Source organism: Scyliorhinus torazame, chromosome 7, assembly GCF_047496885.1.
Source record: "Scyliorhinus torazame isolate Kashiwa2021f chromosome 7, sScyTor2.1, whole genome shotgun sequence".
Lineage (NCBI taxonomy): Eukaryota > Metazoa > Chordata > Chondrichthyes > Carcharhiniformes > Scyliorhinidae > Scyliorhinus > Scyliorhinus torazame.
Genome location: NC_092713.1, coordinates 113,070,235 through 113,085,175, shown reverse-complemented (window position 1 = coordinate 113,085,175; position 14,941 = coordinate 113,070,235). Strand labels below are relative to the sequence as shown.

Here is a 14,941-nt window from a genome sequence, read left to right as displayed (position 1 = left end):
GGTAAGAGGACCACTTAAATTGATTGAGGAAAAATTGGTGAGTGAGAAATCGGAAATTATATCATTGGATTACTTGTCAGATTTTAGGGAACGATTAAATAGAGCATGTGAATTGGCTAGACAACATTTAAAAGTTGCACAAAATGTGATGAAATGGGTAGCGGACAAGAAATCCAAAGTTCGTAGTTTTGCCAGTGGAGATAAAGTTTTAGTATTGTTACCAGTGGCAGGTGAACCTTCAAAAGCAAGGTTTTGTGGACCTTATCAGATTGAAAGGAAATTAACTGAGGTGAATTATGTGGTAAAAACGCCAGATAGAAGAAAACTCACCGAGTGTGTCATGTCAATATACTTAAAAGGTACTTTCAAAGGGAAGGAGAGCAAAAGGAGGAGGTTTTAATGATTCTAACTCAAAGTGACGAACCAAATCCAGATGACTGTGAATTTGACATACCTCAAATTAAATTGGAAAATGAGGATGTTCTTAAAAATTGGGATAAATTGTTGAGTTGCCTTCCGGAGGAAAAACGAACTGACCTGAAAGAGTTATTCATAGACTTCAGAGAAATTACAGTGCAGAAGGAGGCCATTCGGCTCATTGAGTTTGCTCCAGCTCTTGGAAAGAGCACCATACCCAAGGTCAACACCTCCACCTTATCCCCATAACCCAGTAACCCTACCCAACACTAAGGGCAATTTTGAACACTAAGGGCAATTTATCATGGCCAATCCACCTAACCTGCACATCTTTGGACTGTGGGAGGAAACCGGAGCACCCGGAGGAAACCCACGCACACACGGGGAGGATGTGCAGACTCCGCACAGACAGTGACCCAAGCCGGAATCGAACCTGGGACCCTGGAGCTGTGAAGCAATTGTGCTATCCACAAGGCTACCATGCTGCCCTAATTGATATCACATGGGCAAGTTTGTAGAGATAAATTGGGAAGTACTAAAATGGCTATACATGATGTAGATGTGGGAAATGCTGTTCCGATCAAACAACATCCATACCGACTTCACCCTTTAAAATTGGCACAGGTTAACAAAGAGATTGAAAGCATGCTTAAAAATGGCATAATTGAAGTGGGTTGCAGCCAATGGAGCTCACCCATAGTCATGGTACCAAAGCCAGACGGTACCCAATGGTTGTGTGTGGACTATAGAAAGGTTAATGCAGTTACAAGAGCCGACACTTATCCTATCCCACGTTTGGAGGATTGCATTGGGAAGGTGGGACAATCAGTTTTTATTTCCGAATTAGATTTACTTAAAGGTTACTGGTAGGCACCTTTATCCAAAAGGGCGAAGGAGATTTCAGCTTTTGTGACTCTAGATGGTATATACCAATTCAAAGTTATGCCTTTTGGCATGGAAAACGCACCAGCCTCATTTCAACGGTTAACTAACAAAGTTGTTTCAGGATTACCCAATGGTGCGGTATACATCGACAATCTGGTAATTTTCAGCCAGACATGGACAGAACATTTGAAAAATCAGATGGAGTTATTCGATCGACTTCTAGAGGCGGGTATGGTGATAAACCTCGCCAAAAGTGAATTTGGAAAAGCCCAAATCACTTTCCTTGAGGAGTTTTCGATACCCTCGAGACAAAGGGAAATAATGCGATTTCTTGGCATGAGTGGATTTAATTGAACATTTGTGCAAAAGGTTTGTAGCGTGATTGCCCCACTGATGGACTTGCTTAAGAAATGTCGAAAATTTCAATGGACAGCAGACTTTTGACAGGTATTTGACTGCCTGAAAGCTGTGATAACCACTGCGCATGTGTTGGAGAATTACAAGGGATTCTATGATCAGATTGAACTAAAGTATCTGACTTTAAAGAGAAATGCTGAGGCGTAGAGAAATATACTTGTTTTTAAATGAACAAGTATATTTACTGTGCATTTCTTAAAGGATAGTGCAAAGGTGAAAAATGAAACCATCTTGAAGTTGATGGGTTTTTTTTTCTTGGGGGAGGAGATGTGTCATGTGAGAGTACCCTTTAAGAAATGAGTGTTTAAGAAATGTACCTTTAAGAAATGGAGCTGCTCATGTTACTGGAGTGATGTCAGAGTATAGGTGGAGCTGAGCTCCACTTCTGCTTTTTAGTTTCAGTTTGAGAGTAAGCTTGGGTGTGTCTGTGCTTTCAGTCAGCTGAATCTGAAGTTAAAAGTGAGCTGCACTGCTGTTGATCTCTGCCATCCAGAGACTATCTATGGATCATTTGGTGATTTCAGAAGAATTATAAATGTTTTCAGTCTTGAATGTAAACCCTAATGTGCTCCTGTTTGAAGGTTTGTTCAGTCTTTTGAATGTTGAAAGGGCAGCATACAGGTTACTTAGTGTTGTATTCTTTGGGGGGTGTATTTGATTTACTGGTTGCTAAGATATTCACTGTTTGTTTTAAAAAGGTTAACTTGAGTTCATAGAATAAACATTATTTTGTTTTAAAAAAAACACTGGTCCATGTCTGCTGTACCATATCTGTAGAGTGAGACATGTGCTCCCCATACCACAATCTATTAAAAGTTGTGGGTCAGGTGAACTCCATGATACACTTTGGGATTCTCTAAACCCTGGCCCATAACATCGCTGAGAATCATCTTCCTCCTTTCTTCCAAAAATGTCCAAAGTATGAAACCTTTCAAAAATTTCCAATGTACGAAACCTTAATTATTTGAACGATATTGAACCTTAAATAACTGAAGCCACCAGAACTGAACACTACTTCTTATAATTAAACCAATCATAGCAGTCAGTATTGTCAATCATTTCAAGATTTTATTATTCTGTGTAATGAGCCCTTTCATTTGTCTTTTTCGAGATTAATTTGTTTCTATCTATATGAGCTTCAACATTATTAGGTTAATTACCAAAGACAGTTCATACTTTTATCTTATAATGTGATGACCGACATTTCCTAGAAGGTAAACAGTCATTCCATTCACTTTGGCCATGTATGTATACTTTTTTAAACTATTATGCACGTTCATTATTGTTGACATAACAATTTCAATGGCACTATATTTATTTTATTAATTTGAAATAATTAAAATTCTTAATTAAACTTGTCATTTGAGCATCTCCAACAACAATTAACACCAGTAATGTAATGAATATCAATTGAGGATCCGTATGGCACAACCAACAGTACATAAAGTTAACGGTGGCTATGAAACTTCGGGTTGAGTGTCAACTCACTTCTTGTAGGCTGTGGAATTTGGGCCTTTGATTCTTTTGTCTTCAACTCTAGTGTCAGGTCACTAATTTTATCCAAAGCCTCATGCAGAGTTTCATCCAGAGAAGTTGCTAGTTCCTCGGCCTGCATGGCACGCTGCTCTGTTTCTCTACCAAAGATCAAGATAAGTAAGTAATTGTCAAAAGTAAACTAAAGGTATCAAGTGGTCATGGGAGATTAACAGCTCAGGCAATGTGGGTCTATGGGAACGTGGATCAGGCCTAACCAGATTATTACGAAAAGATTAAATTTAAAATAAAATGAAACAAGTAATAAAATAACCTACTAATAAAATGCCTGAATTAAATGTTGCATAATACAGATTATACAGAATGATTCATAAGAACATAAGAACTAGGAGCAGGAGTAGGCCATCTGGCCCCTCGAGCCTGCTCCAACATTCAATGAGATCATGGCTGATCTTTGTGGACTCAGCTCCACTTTCCGGCCCGAACACCATAACCCTTAATCCCTTTATTCTTCAAAAAACTATCTATCTTGATCTTAAAAACATTTAATGAAGGAGCCTCTACTGCTTCACTGGGCAAGGAATTCCATAGATTCACAACCCTTTGGGTGAAGAAGTTCCTCCTAAACTCAGTCCTAAATCTACTTCCCCTTATTTTGAGGCTATGCCCCCTAGTTCTGCTTTCAACCGCCAGTGGAAACAACCTGCCCGCATCTATCCTATCTATTCCCTTCATAATCTTATATGTTTCTATAAGATCCCCCCTCATCCTTCTAAATTCCAACGAGTACAGTCCCAGTCTACTCAACCTCTCCTCGTAATCCAACCCTCTGGGATTAACCTAGTGAATCTCCTCTGCACACCCTCCAGTGCCAGTACGTCCTTTTTCAAGTAAGGAGACCAAAACTGAACACAATACTCCAGGTGTGGCTTCACAAACACCTTATACAATTGTAGCAGAACCTCCCTAGTCTTAAACTCCATCCCTCTAGCAATGAAGGACAAAATTCCATTTGCCTTCTTAATCACCTGTTGCACCTGTAAACCAACTTTTTGCGACTCATGCACTAGCACCCCCAGGTCTCTCTGCACAGCAGCATGTTTTAGTATTTTATAATTTAAATAATAATCCCTTTTGCTGTTATTCCTACCAAAATGGATAACCTCACATTTGTCAACATTGTATTCCATCTGCCAGACCCTAGCCCATTCACTTAGCCTATCCAAATCCCTCTGCAGACTTCCAGTATCCTCTGCACTTTTTGCTTTACCACTTATCTTAGTGTCGCCTGCAAACTTGGACACATTGCCCTTGGTCCCCAACTCCAAATCATCTATGTAAATTGTGAACAGTTGTGGGCCCAACACTGATCCCTGAGGGACACCACTAGCTACTGATTGCCAACCAGAGAAACACCCATTAATCCCCACTCTTTGCTTTCTATTAATTAACCAATCCTCTATCCATGCTACTACTTTCCCCTTAATGCCATTCATCTTTATCTTATGCAACAACCTTTTGTGTGGCACCTTGTCAAAGGCTTTCTGGAAATGCAGATATACCACATCCATTGGCTCCCCATTAGCTACCGCACTGTTAATGTCCTCAAAAAATTCCACTAAATTAGTTAGGCACGACCTGCCCTTTATGAACCCATGCTGCATCTGCCCAATGGGACAATTTCCATCCAGTTTGCTAATTTCCAATCCGCCGGGACCACCCCAGAGTCTAGTGAATTTTGGTAAATTATCACGAGTGCATTTGCAATTTCCCTAGCCATCTCTTTTAGCACTCTGGGATGCATTCCATCAGGTCCAGGAGACTTGTCTACCTTTAGCCCCATTAGCTTGCCCATCACTACCTCCTTGGTGATAACAATCCTCTCAAGGTCCTCACCTGTCATAGCCTCATTTCCATCAGTCACTGGCATATTAGTTGTGTCTTCCACTGGGAAGACCGACCCAAAAAACCTGTTCAGTTCCTCAGCCATTTCCTCATCTCCCATTATTAAATCTCCCTTCTCATCCTCTAAAGGACCAATATTTACCTTAGCCACTCTTTTTTGTTTTATGTATTTGTAGAAACTTTTACTATCTGTTTTAATATTCTGAGCAAGTTTACTCTCATAATCTATCTTACTCTTCTTTATAGCTTTTTTAGTAGCTTTCTGTTGCCCCCTAAAAATTTCCCAGTCCTCTAGTCTCCCACTGATCTTTGCTACTTTGTATGTTTTTTCCTTCAATTTGATACTCTCCCTTATTTCCTTAGAGATCCACGGTCGATTTTCCCTCTTTTTACCGTCCTTCCTTTTTGTTGGTATAAACCTTTGCTGAGCACTGTGAAAGATCACTTGGAAGGTTCTCCACTGTTCCTCAACTGTTTCACTATAAAGTATTTTCTCCCAGTCTACCTTAGCTAGTTCTTCTCTCATCCCATTGTAATCTCCTTTGTTTAAGCACAAAACACTAGTGCTTGATTTTACCTTCTCACCCTCCATCTGTATTTTAAATTCCACCATATTGTGATCGCTCCTTCCGAGAGGATCCCTAACTATGAGATCCTGAATCAATCCTGTCTCATTACACAGGACCAGATCTAGGACTGCTTGTTCCCTCATAGGTTCCATTACATACTGTTCTAGGAAACTATCGCGGATACATTCTATAAACTCCTCCTCAAGGCTGCCTTGACCAACCTGGTTAAACCAATCAACATGTAGATTAAAATCCCCCATGATAACTGCTATACCATTTCTACATGCATCTGTTATTTGTTTGTTTATTGCCTGCCCCACCATAATGTTACTATTTGGTGGCCTATAGATTACTCCTATCAGTGACTTTTTCGCCTTACTATTCCTGATTTCCACCCAAATGGATTCAACCTTATCCTCCATAGCACCAATGTCATCCCTTACTGTTGCCCGGATGTCATCCTTAAATAACAGAGCTACACCACCTCCCTTACCATCCATTCTGTCCTTTCGAAAAGTTTGATACCCTCGGATATTTAACTCCCAGTCGTGACCATCCTTTAACCATGTTTCAGTAATGGCCACTAAATCATAGTCATTCACGATGATTTGCGCCATCAACTCATTTACCTTATTCCGAATACTACGAGCATTCAGGTAAAGTACACTTATGTTGGCTTTTTTACCTCTGTCCTGAATCTTAACACGTCGATCAATAACCTCTCCTAAGTTATATTTCCTCTTAACCTTTCTCCTAATTTTCCTTGTCGTTGAACCCATATCTTCATGTAACAACCTGCCGCGTCGCTTACCATTAATGTTTTCACTTCCCGTTTTGTTTCTTTTAGTATTCCTGGTCCTATTCACTGAGCTCCCCTCAGTCACTGTACCTTGTACTGTCGCCCTTTTTGATTTTTGACTATGGCTTCTCTGCCTTACACTTTCCCCCTTACTGCCTTTTATTTCTGTCCCTGTTTTACTACCTTCCAACTTCCTGCATCGGTTCCCATCCCCCTGCCACATTAGTTTAAACTCTCCCCAACAGCTCTAGCAAACACCCCCCCTAGGACATCGGTTCCAGTCCTGCCCAGGTGCAGACCGTCCGGTTTGTACTGGTCCCACCTCCCCCAGAACGGGTTCCAATGTCCCAGGAATTTGAATCCCTCCCTCTTGCACCATCTCTCGAGCCACGTATTCATCCTCTCTATCCTGACATTCCTACTCTGACTAGCTCGTGGCACTGGTAGCAATCCTGAGATTACTACTTGTAGGACCTCGTCCCGTTTTATACCTATATCGTTGGTGCCTATGTGCACCACGACAGCTGGCTGTTCACCCTCCCCCCCAGAATGTCCTGCAGCCGCTCCGAGACATCCTTGACCCTTGCACCAGGGAGGCAACATACCATCCTGGAGTCTCGATTGCGACCGCAGAACCGCCTGTCTATTCCCCTTACAATTAAGTCCCCTATTACTATAGCCCTGCCATTCTTCTTCCTGCCCAGCTGCGCAGCAGAGCCAGCCACGGTGCCATGAACCTGGCTGCTGCTGCCTTCCCCTGGTGAGCCATCTCCCTCAACAGTATCCAAAGCGGTATATCTGTTTTGCAGGGAGATGACCGTAGAGGACACCTGCACTGCCTTCCTACTCTTGCTCTGTCTTTTGGTCACCCATTTTCTATCTCCCTCAGTACCTTTCACCTGCGGTGTGACCAACTCGCTAAACGTACTATTCACGATGTCCTCAGCATCGCGGATGCTCCAAATTGAGTCAATACAATCTTGAAACATTCCTGCAATATTCCCTGAAACGTCAATTAGTTCCCCACAGTTTTAAGTGTTTAAGGAAATAAACAACTGAACCATACAAACCCAGAATGGCAACAGGTTCTATGTTTAGTTTATGAGCTGATCAGTTAAGCCATAATAAGTGTTAAAATTGGTTTATGCATCCCTATGTTAGGGAAATTAACACCATTCTGTTTTCCCTGCTAGAAATGCCTGTTTTGGCTTGGATTGCATAGTAGAAATGAAGTTCAGGCTATCAGTGCTCACTGTTATTCATTTCAAACAGCAATTGCCAGTAACTGTACATGCACAGTTGAAGACTAATTATAACAGCATTAGGCAGGGTCTGGAGAGTGTTAACTGGGTGAGGCTGTTTGAGGGAAAATCAACATCCGGCATGTGGGAGGCTTTCAAATGTCAGTTGATTAGAATTCAGGACTGGCATGTGAGGACGAAAGATAAGATTGGCAAGTATAGGGAACCCTGGTTAACGAGGGATATTATGAACCTTGTGAAAAAGAAAAAGGAAACATTCATATGGTCTAAATATGCAGATGAAGCCCTTGGAGAATATAAAGCAAGTAGGAAGGAACTTCATGTAGGAATTAGGAAGGCCAAAATGGGTCATGAAATGTCATTGGTAAACAGGGCTAAGGAAAATCCTAAAGCGTTTTATCCATATGTAAAGAGAAAGAGGGTAGCCAGAGAAAGGGTTGGTCCATTCAAGGATATTGGAGGGAATCTACATATGGAACCAGAGGAAATGGGAGAGATACTAAATGAATACTTTGCGTCAGTATTCACCAAAGAGAAGGACTCGGTGAATGAGGAGTATAAGATAGAGTGTGTAGATATTCTGAGTCATGTTGGTATTAATAAAGAGTAAGTGTGGACTTCCGGTTGCGGCGATGCGGAGCTAAGCCGCACATTTCGGCAGCTCCCGCTATAACGGACTTTTGGGCTCTCCAGAGGAGCCCCAATGGAAATTTTTTGATTAAATCCCGTGTGGGAAGGTGAAGTAAGGTCCCCCTTATGTTGTATGGCGGAGATTAGTGGTGGAGCGTCGGAGAAAGAGGCTCTGGAGCAGCGGCAAAAATGAGGGGGGAAAAACAAGATGGCGGAGGGCGGAGATCGAGCAGCATCGGGGCCGGACCAGCAGGAGTTCCTCAAGCAATGTGTGGAGGAGCTTAAAAAGGAGGTGCTGGCGCCAATGCTTTTGGCGATCGAGGGGCTGAAGGAGACCCAGAAGGCCCAGGCGGTGGAGCTCCGCGAGGTGAGGGATAAAACGAATGAAAACGAGGACGAGATCCTGGGCCTGGCGGTAAAGATGGAGGCGCACGAGGCGGTGCACAGGAGGTGGGCCGAGAGACTCGAGGTCCTGGAGAACAGGTCGAGGAGGAAGAATCTTCGGATTCTGGGTCTCCCTGAAGGAGTGGAGGGAGCTGATGCCGGGGCGTATGTGAGTACGATGCTCCATTCGCTGATGGGTGCGGAGGCCTCTCTGAGCCCCCTGGAGCTAGAAGAGGCTCACCGGGTCCTGGCGAGGAGACCCAAGACTGATGAGCCGCCAAGGGCGATAGTGGCAAGGTTCCATCGCTTTGCAGACAAAGAAAGTGTTTTGAGATGGGCCAAGAAGGTGCGGAGCAGTAGATGGGAGAATGCGGTGATCCGAGTCTACCAGGATTGGAGCGCGGAGGTGGCAAGGAGGAGAGCTGGCTTCAACCAGGCCAAGGCGGTGCTGCACAAAAAAAGAGTCAGGTTTGGCATGCTGCAGCCTGCGCGACTGTGGGTCACTTATCAGGACCGACACCATTATTTCGAAACGCCAGAAGAGGCTTGGACCTTTATCCAAATGGAAAAATTGGACTGGAACTGAGGGGCTGTGGTTGTGGGGGTGATGTTGGCTGTATATGGGGCTGTAAATATGGGTAAAGAATGCTTCATGGGTGGGATGATGGATAGGGATGATGGATGGGGATGTGGGTAGAGTTCTCGTTAAAATTCTTTTTTGTTCTGTTGACGAGATAGTGGGGAAAATAGGCGTCGGTGCTGGAGGGAGGTGAGACTCGGGGATGGGGGAACTGGGATAATGGCCGCAACAGGAGCTGCGCCACAGGGGGCGGGGCTGGCTCAGGAAAGCGCGGGCTTTTTCCCGCGCTAGGGGGGTGGGGGATGGAGGAAGGTAAGGAGGAGAGACTCCCACACGGGGAGATCAACGGGAAGGCGGGGGAAGCCGGGGTCAGCAGAAGTCAGCTGACTCATGGAAGTAGTATGGGGGGAGCAAAAGAGCTAGATGCGGATCTAGCGGGGAGGGGGGAGGGAAGGGGGGGAGAGGGGGGACAATAGGGTTGCTGCTGCACTGGCCGAGGGGGAACTGAAAATGGAAGAGATGGTTGGGGCGGGGCTTCCCCGTCTGGGGGACTGGAGGGTGCGGGAGGCGCTGGCACGGGACCCCCAATCCGGCTGATCACGTGGAATGTGAGAGGCCTAAATGGGCCAGTCAAGAGGGCCCGAGTGTTCGCGCACCTAAAGGGACTGAAGGCAGACGTGGTCATGTTTCAGGGGACACATCTGAAGGTGGCAGATCAGGTCAGGTTAAGGAAGGGATGGGTAGGTCAGGTGTTCCATTCCAGGCTGGATGCGAAGAATAGAGGGGTGGCAATATTGGTGGTGAAGCGGGTGTCGTTTGAGGCCAAGAACATAGTAGCGGACAATGGAGGCCGATACTTGCTGGTGAGCGGTAGGTTGCAGGGGACAGAGGTGGTATTGGTAAATGTATATGCCCCGAACTGAGACGATGCTGGATTCATGAAACGGATGTTGGGGCGTATTCCAGACTTGGAGGTAGGGAGCTTGATAATGGGTGGGGATTTTAACACGGTGTTGGAGCCAGCATTACATCGTTCCAGATCTAGGACGGGGAAGAGGCCGGCTGCGGCCAAGGTACTCAGGCGGTTTATGAATCAGGTGGGGTGAGTAGATCCGTGGAGATTTGCCAGGCTTTTGGCCAGAGAATTTTCCTTTTTCTCCCATGGACATAAGGCCTACTCCCGGATAGATTTTTTTGTTCTGGGCAGGGCATTGATCCCGAAAGTGGAGGGAACGGAGTATTCGGCCATAGCCATTTCAGACCACGCCCCGCATTGGGTGGAGCTAGAGCTGGGGGAGGAGAGGGACCAACGTCCATTGTTGGATGTGGGACTGCTGGCAGACGAGGAAGTGTGTGGGAGGGTGCGGGGGTGCATCGAAAGGTACCTGGAGGCCAACGACAATGGGGAGGTGCAGGTGGGGGTAGTATGGGAGGCGCTGAAGGCAGTGGTCAGGGGAGAGTTAATCTCCATCAAGGCTCATAGGGTGAAGAGAGAGGGCAGGGAAAGGGAGAGGTTAGTGGGGGAGATTTTAAGGGTGGACAGGAGATATGCAGAGGCTTCTGATGGGGGATTACTCAGGGAGAGACAAAGTCTCCAGACGGAGTTTGATCTGTTGACCACAGGGAAGGCAGAGGCACAGTGGAGGAGGGCACAGGGGGCGATGTATGAATATGGGGAGAAGGCGAGTCGGATGTTGGCACATCAGTTCTGTAAGAGGATGGCAGCGAGGGAAATAGGTGGAGTCAAGGATGGCAGGGGAACTACGGTGCGGAGTGCAGTGAAAGTGAATGAGGCACTCAAGGCATTTTACGAGGAGCTGTATAGGTCCCAGCCCCCGGAGGAAAAGAGGGGATGCGACGATTCTTGGACCAACTGAGGTTCCCGAGGGTGGAGGAGCAGGCGGTGGCTGGTTTGGGGGCGCCAATTGGGGTGGAGGAGCTGGTTAAAGGACTGGGGAGCATGCAGGCAGGGAAGGCCCCGGGGCCGGATGGGTTCCCGGTGGAGTTCTACAGGAAGTATGTAGACCTGTTAGCCCTGTTGCTGGTAAGGACCTTCAATGAAGCAAGGGAGGCGGGGACCCTGCCCCCGACAATGTCAGAGGCGACGATCTCTTTGATCTTGAAGCGGGATAAGGACCCACTGCAATGCGGGTCGTATAGACTGATCTCGCTCCTCAACGTAGATACTGAGTTGCTGGCAAAAATGTTGGCTACGAGGATTGAGGACTGTGTCCCGGGGGTGATTCACGAGGACCAGACGGGATTCGTAAAGGGTAGGCAGCTAAACACCAATGTGCGAAGGCTCCTAAATGTGATAATGATGCCATCGGTGGAGGGACAGGTGGAGATAGTGGCAGCCATGGACGTGGAGAAGGCCTTTGACCGAGTAGAGTGGGAGTATCTCTGGGAAGTGTTGAGGAGGTTTGGGTTCGGGGGAGGGTTTATTAGTTGGGTTAAGCACCTGTATAGAGCCCCGGTGGCGAGTGTGGTCACGAACCGGCGGAGGTCGGAATATTTCCGGCTGTATCGAGGGACGAGGCAGGGGTGCCCCCTGTCCCCTCTGCTGTTTGCATTAGCAATTCAACCTTTGGCCATGGCGTTAAGGGAGTCGGGGAAATGGAAGGGGGTGGTCCGAGGGGGAGAGGAACATCGAGTGTCGCTGTACGCAGACAACCTGTTGCTGTATGTGGCAGATCCAGTGGAGGGGATGGTTGAGGTCATGCAGATCCTAAGGGAGTTTGGAGACTTCTCGGGCTATAAGCTCAATGTGGGAAAGAGTGAGCTCTTTGTGGTGCATCCGGGGGATCAGGGAAGAGGGATAGACGACCTACCGTTGAGGAGGGCGGAAAGGAGCTTTCGATACTTGGGGATTCAGGTAGCTAAGAGCTGGGGGGCACTGCACAAACTTAATTTGACGCGGCTGATGGAACAGATGGAGGAGGATTTTAAAAGGTGGGACATGTTGCCACTCTCGCTGGCGGGTAGGGTACAGTCGATTAAAATGGTGGTCCTCCCGAGGTTTTTTTTGTATTTCAATGCCTCCCAATTGTGATTACCAAGGCCTTCTTTAAGAGGGTAAGCAGGAGCATTATGGGATTTGTGTGGGCAAGCAAGACCCCGAGGGTAAGGAGGGGGTTCCTGGAGCGTAGCAGAGATAGAGGAGGGTTGGCGTTGCCGAATTTGGGTGGCTACTCCTGGGCAGCCAACGTGGCGATGATCCGTAAGTGGGTGATGGAGGGAGAGGGGGCGGCATGGAAGAGGTTGGAGATGGCGTCCTGCAAAGGAACTTGCCTGAGGGCGCTGGTGACGGCACCGCTGCCGCTCTCGCCGACAAGGTACACCACGAGCCCAGTGGTGGCGGCAACGCTAAAGATCTGGGGGCAGTGGAAATGACACAGGGAAGCGATGGGAGCCTCGGTGTGGTCCCCGATCAGGGATAACCATCGGTTTGTCCCAGGAAGGATGGATGGGGGGTTTCAGAGCTGGCATCGGGCAGGGATTAGATGAATGGGGGACCTGTTCATCGATGGGACGTTTGCGAGCTTAGGGGCGCTGGAGGAGAAATTTGGACTACCCACGGGAAATGCCTTCAGGTACATGCAAGTGAGGGCGTTTGTGAGGCGGCAGGTGAGGGAATTCCCGCTGCTCCCGGCACAGGGGATTCAAGGCAGGGTGATTTCGCAGGCGTTATGGGTCGGGGAGGGCAAGGTGTCGGCGATATACCAGGAGATGAAAGAAGAGGGGGAGGCTTTGGTAGAGGAGCTGAAAGGTAAATGGGAAGAGGAGCTGGGGGAGGAGATTGAGGAGGGGCTGTGGGCTGATGCCCTAAGTAGGATTAATTCCTCTTCCTCGTGTGCCAGGCTTAGCCTGATACAGTTTAAGGTAGTTCACAGAGCGCATATGACGGGGGCGAGGCTGAGTAGGGTCTTTGGGGTGGAGGACAGATGTGGGAGGTGCTCAGGAAGTCCGGCGTACCATGTCCATATGTTTTGGTCATGCCCGGCACTGGAGGGGTTCTGGAGGGGAGTTGCGGGAACAGTATCAAAGGTGGTGAAAGTCCGGGTCAAGCCAAGCTGGGGGCTAGCACTATTTGGAGTAGTGGACGAGCCGGGAGTGCAGGAGGCGAAAGAGGCCGGCATTCTGGCCTTTGCGTCCCTAGTAGCCCGGCAAAGGATCTTGTTACTGTGGAAAGAGGCGAAGCCCCCCAGCATGGAGGCCTGGATAAATGTTATGGCAGGGTTTATCAAGTTGGAGAGGATAAAGTTTGCCTTGAGAGGGTCTGCGCAGGGGTTCTACAGGCAGTGGCAACCGTTCCTAGACTATCTCGCGGAGCGTTAGATGAAGGTCGGACAGCAGCAACAGCAACCCAGGGTGGGAGGGGGGGAGGGGGAGGGGGGGATATCTTTTGTGGGGGGGGGGGTGGGGGAGGGGGAAGGGGGGGTTTTCTGGGGGGGCATTTGAGCAAGAAAACACATGAATGAACCGGAAAACCGACATGTACGGGAGGAATCCAATGTACAAAGTTCTGTATCATATTGACTGGCCATGTTCATGTCTTGCTATGCGAGCTTTCTTTCTTTTTTGTTACGGGGGGGGGGGTTTGTTTGTATGGTTGAACATTTTGTTTAAAAATTCTTAATAAACATATTTTTAAAAAAATAATAAAGAGTAGGTGTTGGGCATCTTAAAAAGCATTAAAGTAGATAAGTCCCCAGGGCCTGATGGGATCTACCCCAGAATACTGAAGGGGGCAAGTGAGGAAATTGCTGGGGCCTTGACAGTAATTTTTGTGTCCTCATTGGCTACAAGCGAAGTTCCAGAGGACTGGAGAGTAGCCAATGTTGTTCCATTGTTTAAGAAGGGCAGCAGGGATAATCCAGGAAATTATAGGACAGTGAGCCTTACGTCAGTGGTAGGAAAATTATTGGAAAAGATTCTTAGAGATAGGATTTACTCACATTTGGAAACAAATGGACTTATTAGTGATGGACAGCATGGTTTTGTGAAGGGGAGGTCGTGCCTCACTAATTTGATCGAATTTTTTGAGGAAGTGATTAAGATGACAAATGAGAGAAAGATAGTAGATGTTGTATACATGGACTTCAGTAAAGCCTTTGACAAGGTACCTCATGGTAGACTGGTACAAAAGGTGAAGTCACATGGGATCAGAGGAGAGCTGGCAAGTTGGATACAGAACTGGCTTGGGCGCAGAAGACAGAGGGTAGATGTAGAAGGGTGCTTTTCTGAATGGAAGGCTGTGACTAGCAGTGTTCCACAGGGATAAGTTCTGGGGCTTTTGTTGTTCGTGCTGTATATAAATGATTTGGAAGAAAATGTACCTGGGCTGATTAGTAAGTTTGGAGATGACACAAAAATTGGTGGATTGCGGATAGTGAAGAGGATTGTCAGAGGATACAGCAGGTTGGGGTCTTGGGCGGAAATATGGCAGATGGAGTTTAATCCAGGCAAGTGTGAGGTAATGCACTTTGGAAGGTCAATGCATGTAGGAATTACACAATAAATGGTAGAACCCTTGCAAGTACTGACAGGCAGAGAGGTCTGGGCGTGCATGTCCACCGATCACTGAAAGTGGCAACGC

At 46.9% G+C, this 14,941-nt stretch overlaps 1 protein-coding gene across 2 annotated transcripts in view; it reads right to left on the bottom strand.

Moving 5' to 3' along the window:
* axdnd1 (axonemal dynein light chain domain containing 1) overlaps positions 1–14,941 on the bottom strand; it is a 486,782-nt gene that overhangs the window by 111,895 nt on the left and 359,946 nt on the right. For both annotated transcript variants that reach the window (XM_072511281.1, XM_072511280.1), the window contains exon 27: positions 3,208–3,353. In XM_072511281.1, coding sequence (XP_072367382.1) covers positions 3,208–3,353 — 146 coding nt within the window. The remainder of the gene's footprint in view (positions 1–3,207; positions 3,354–14,941) is intronic.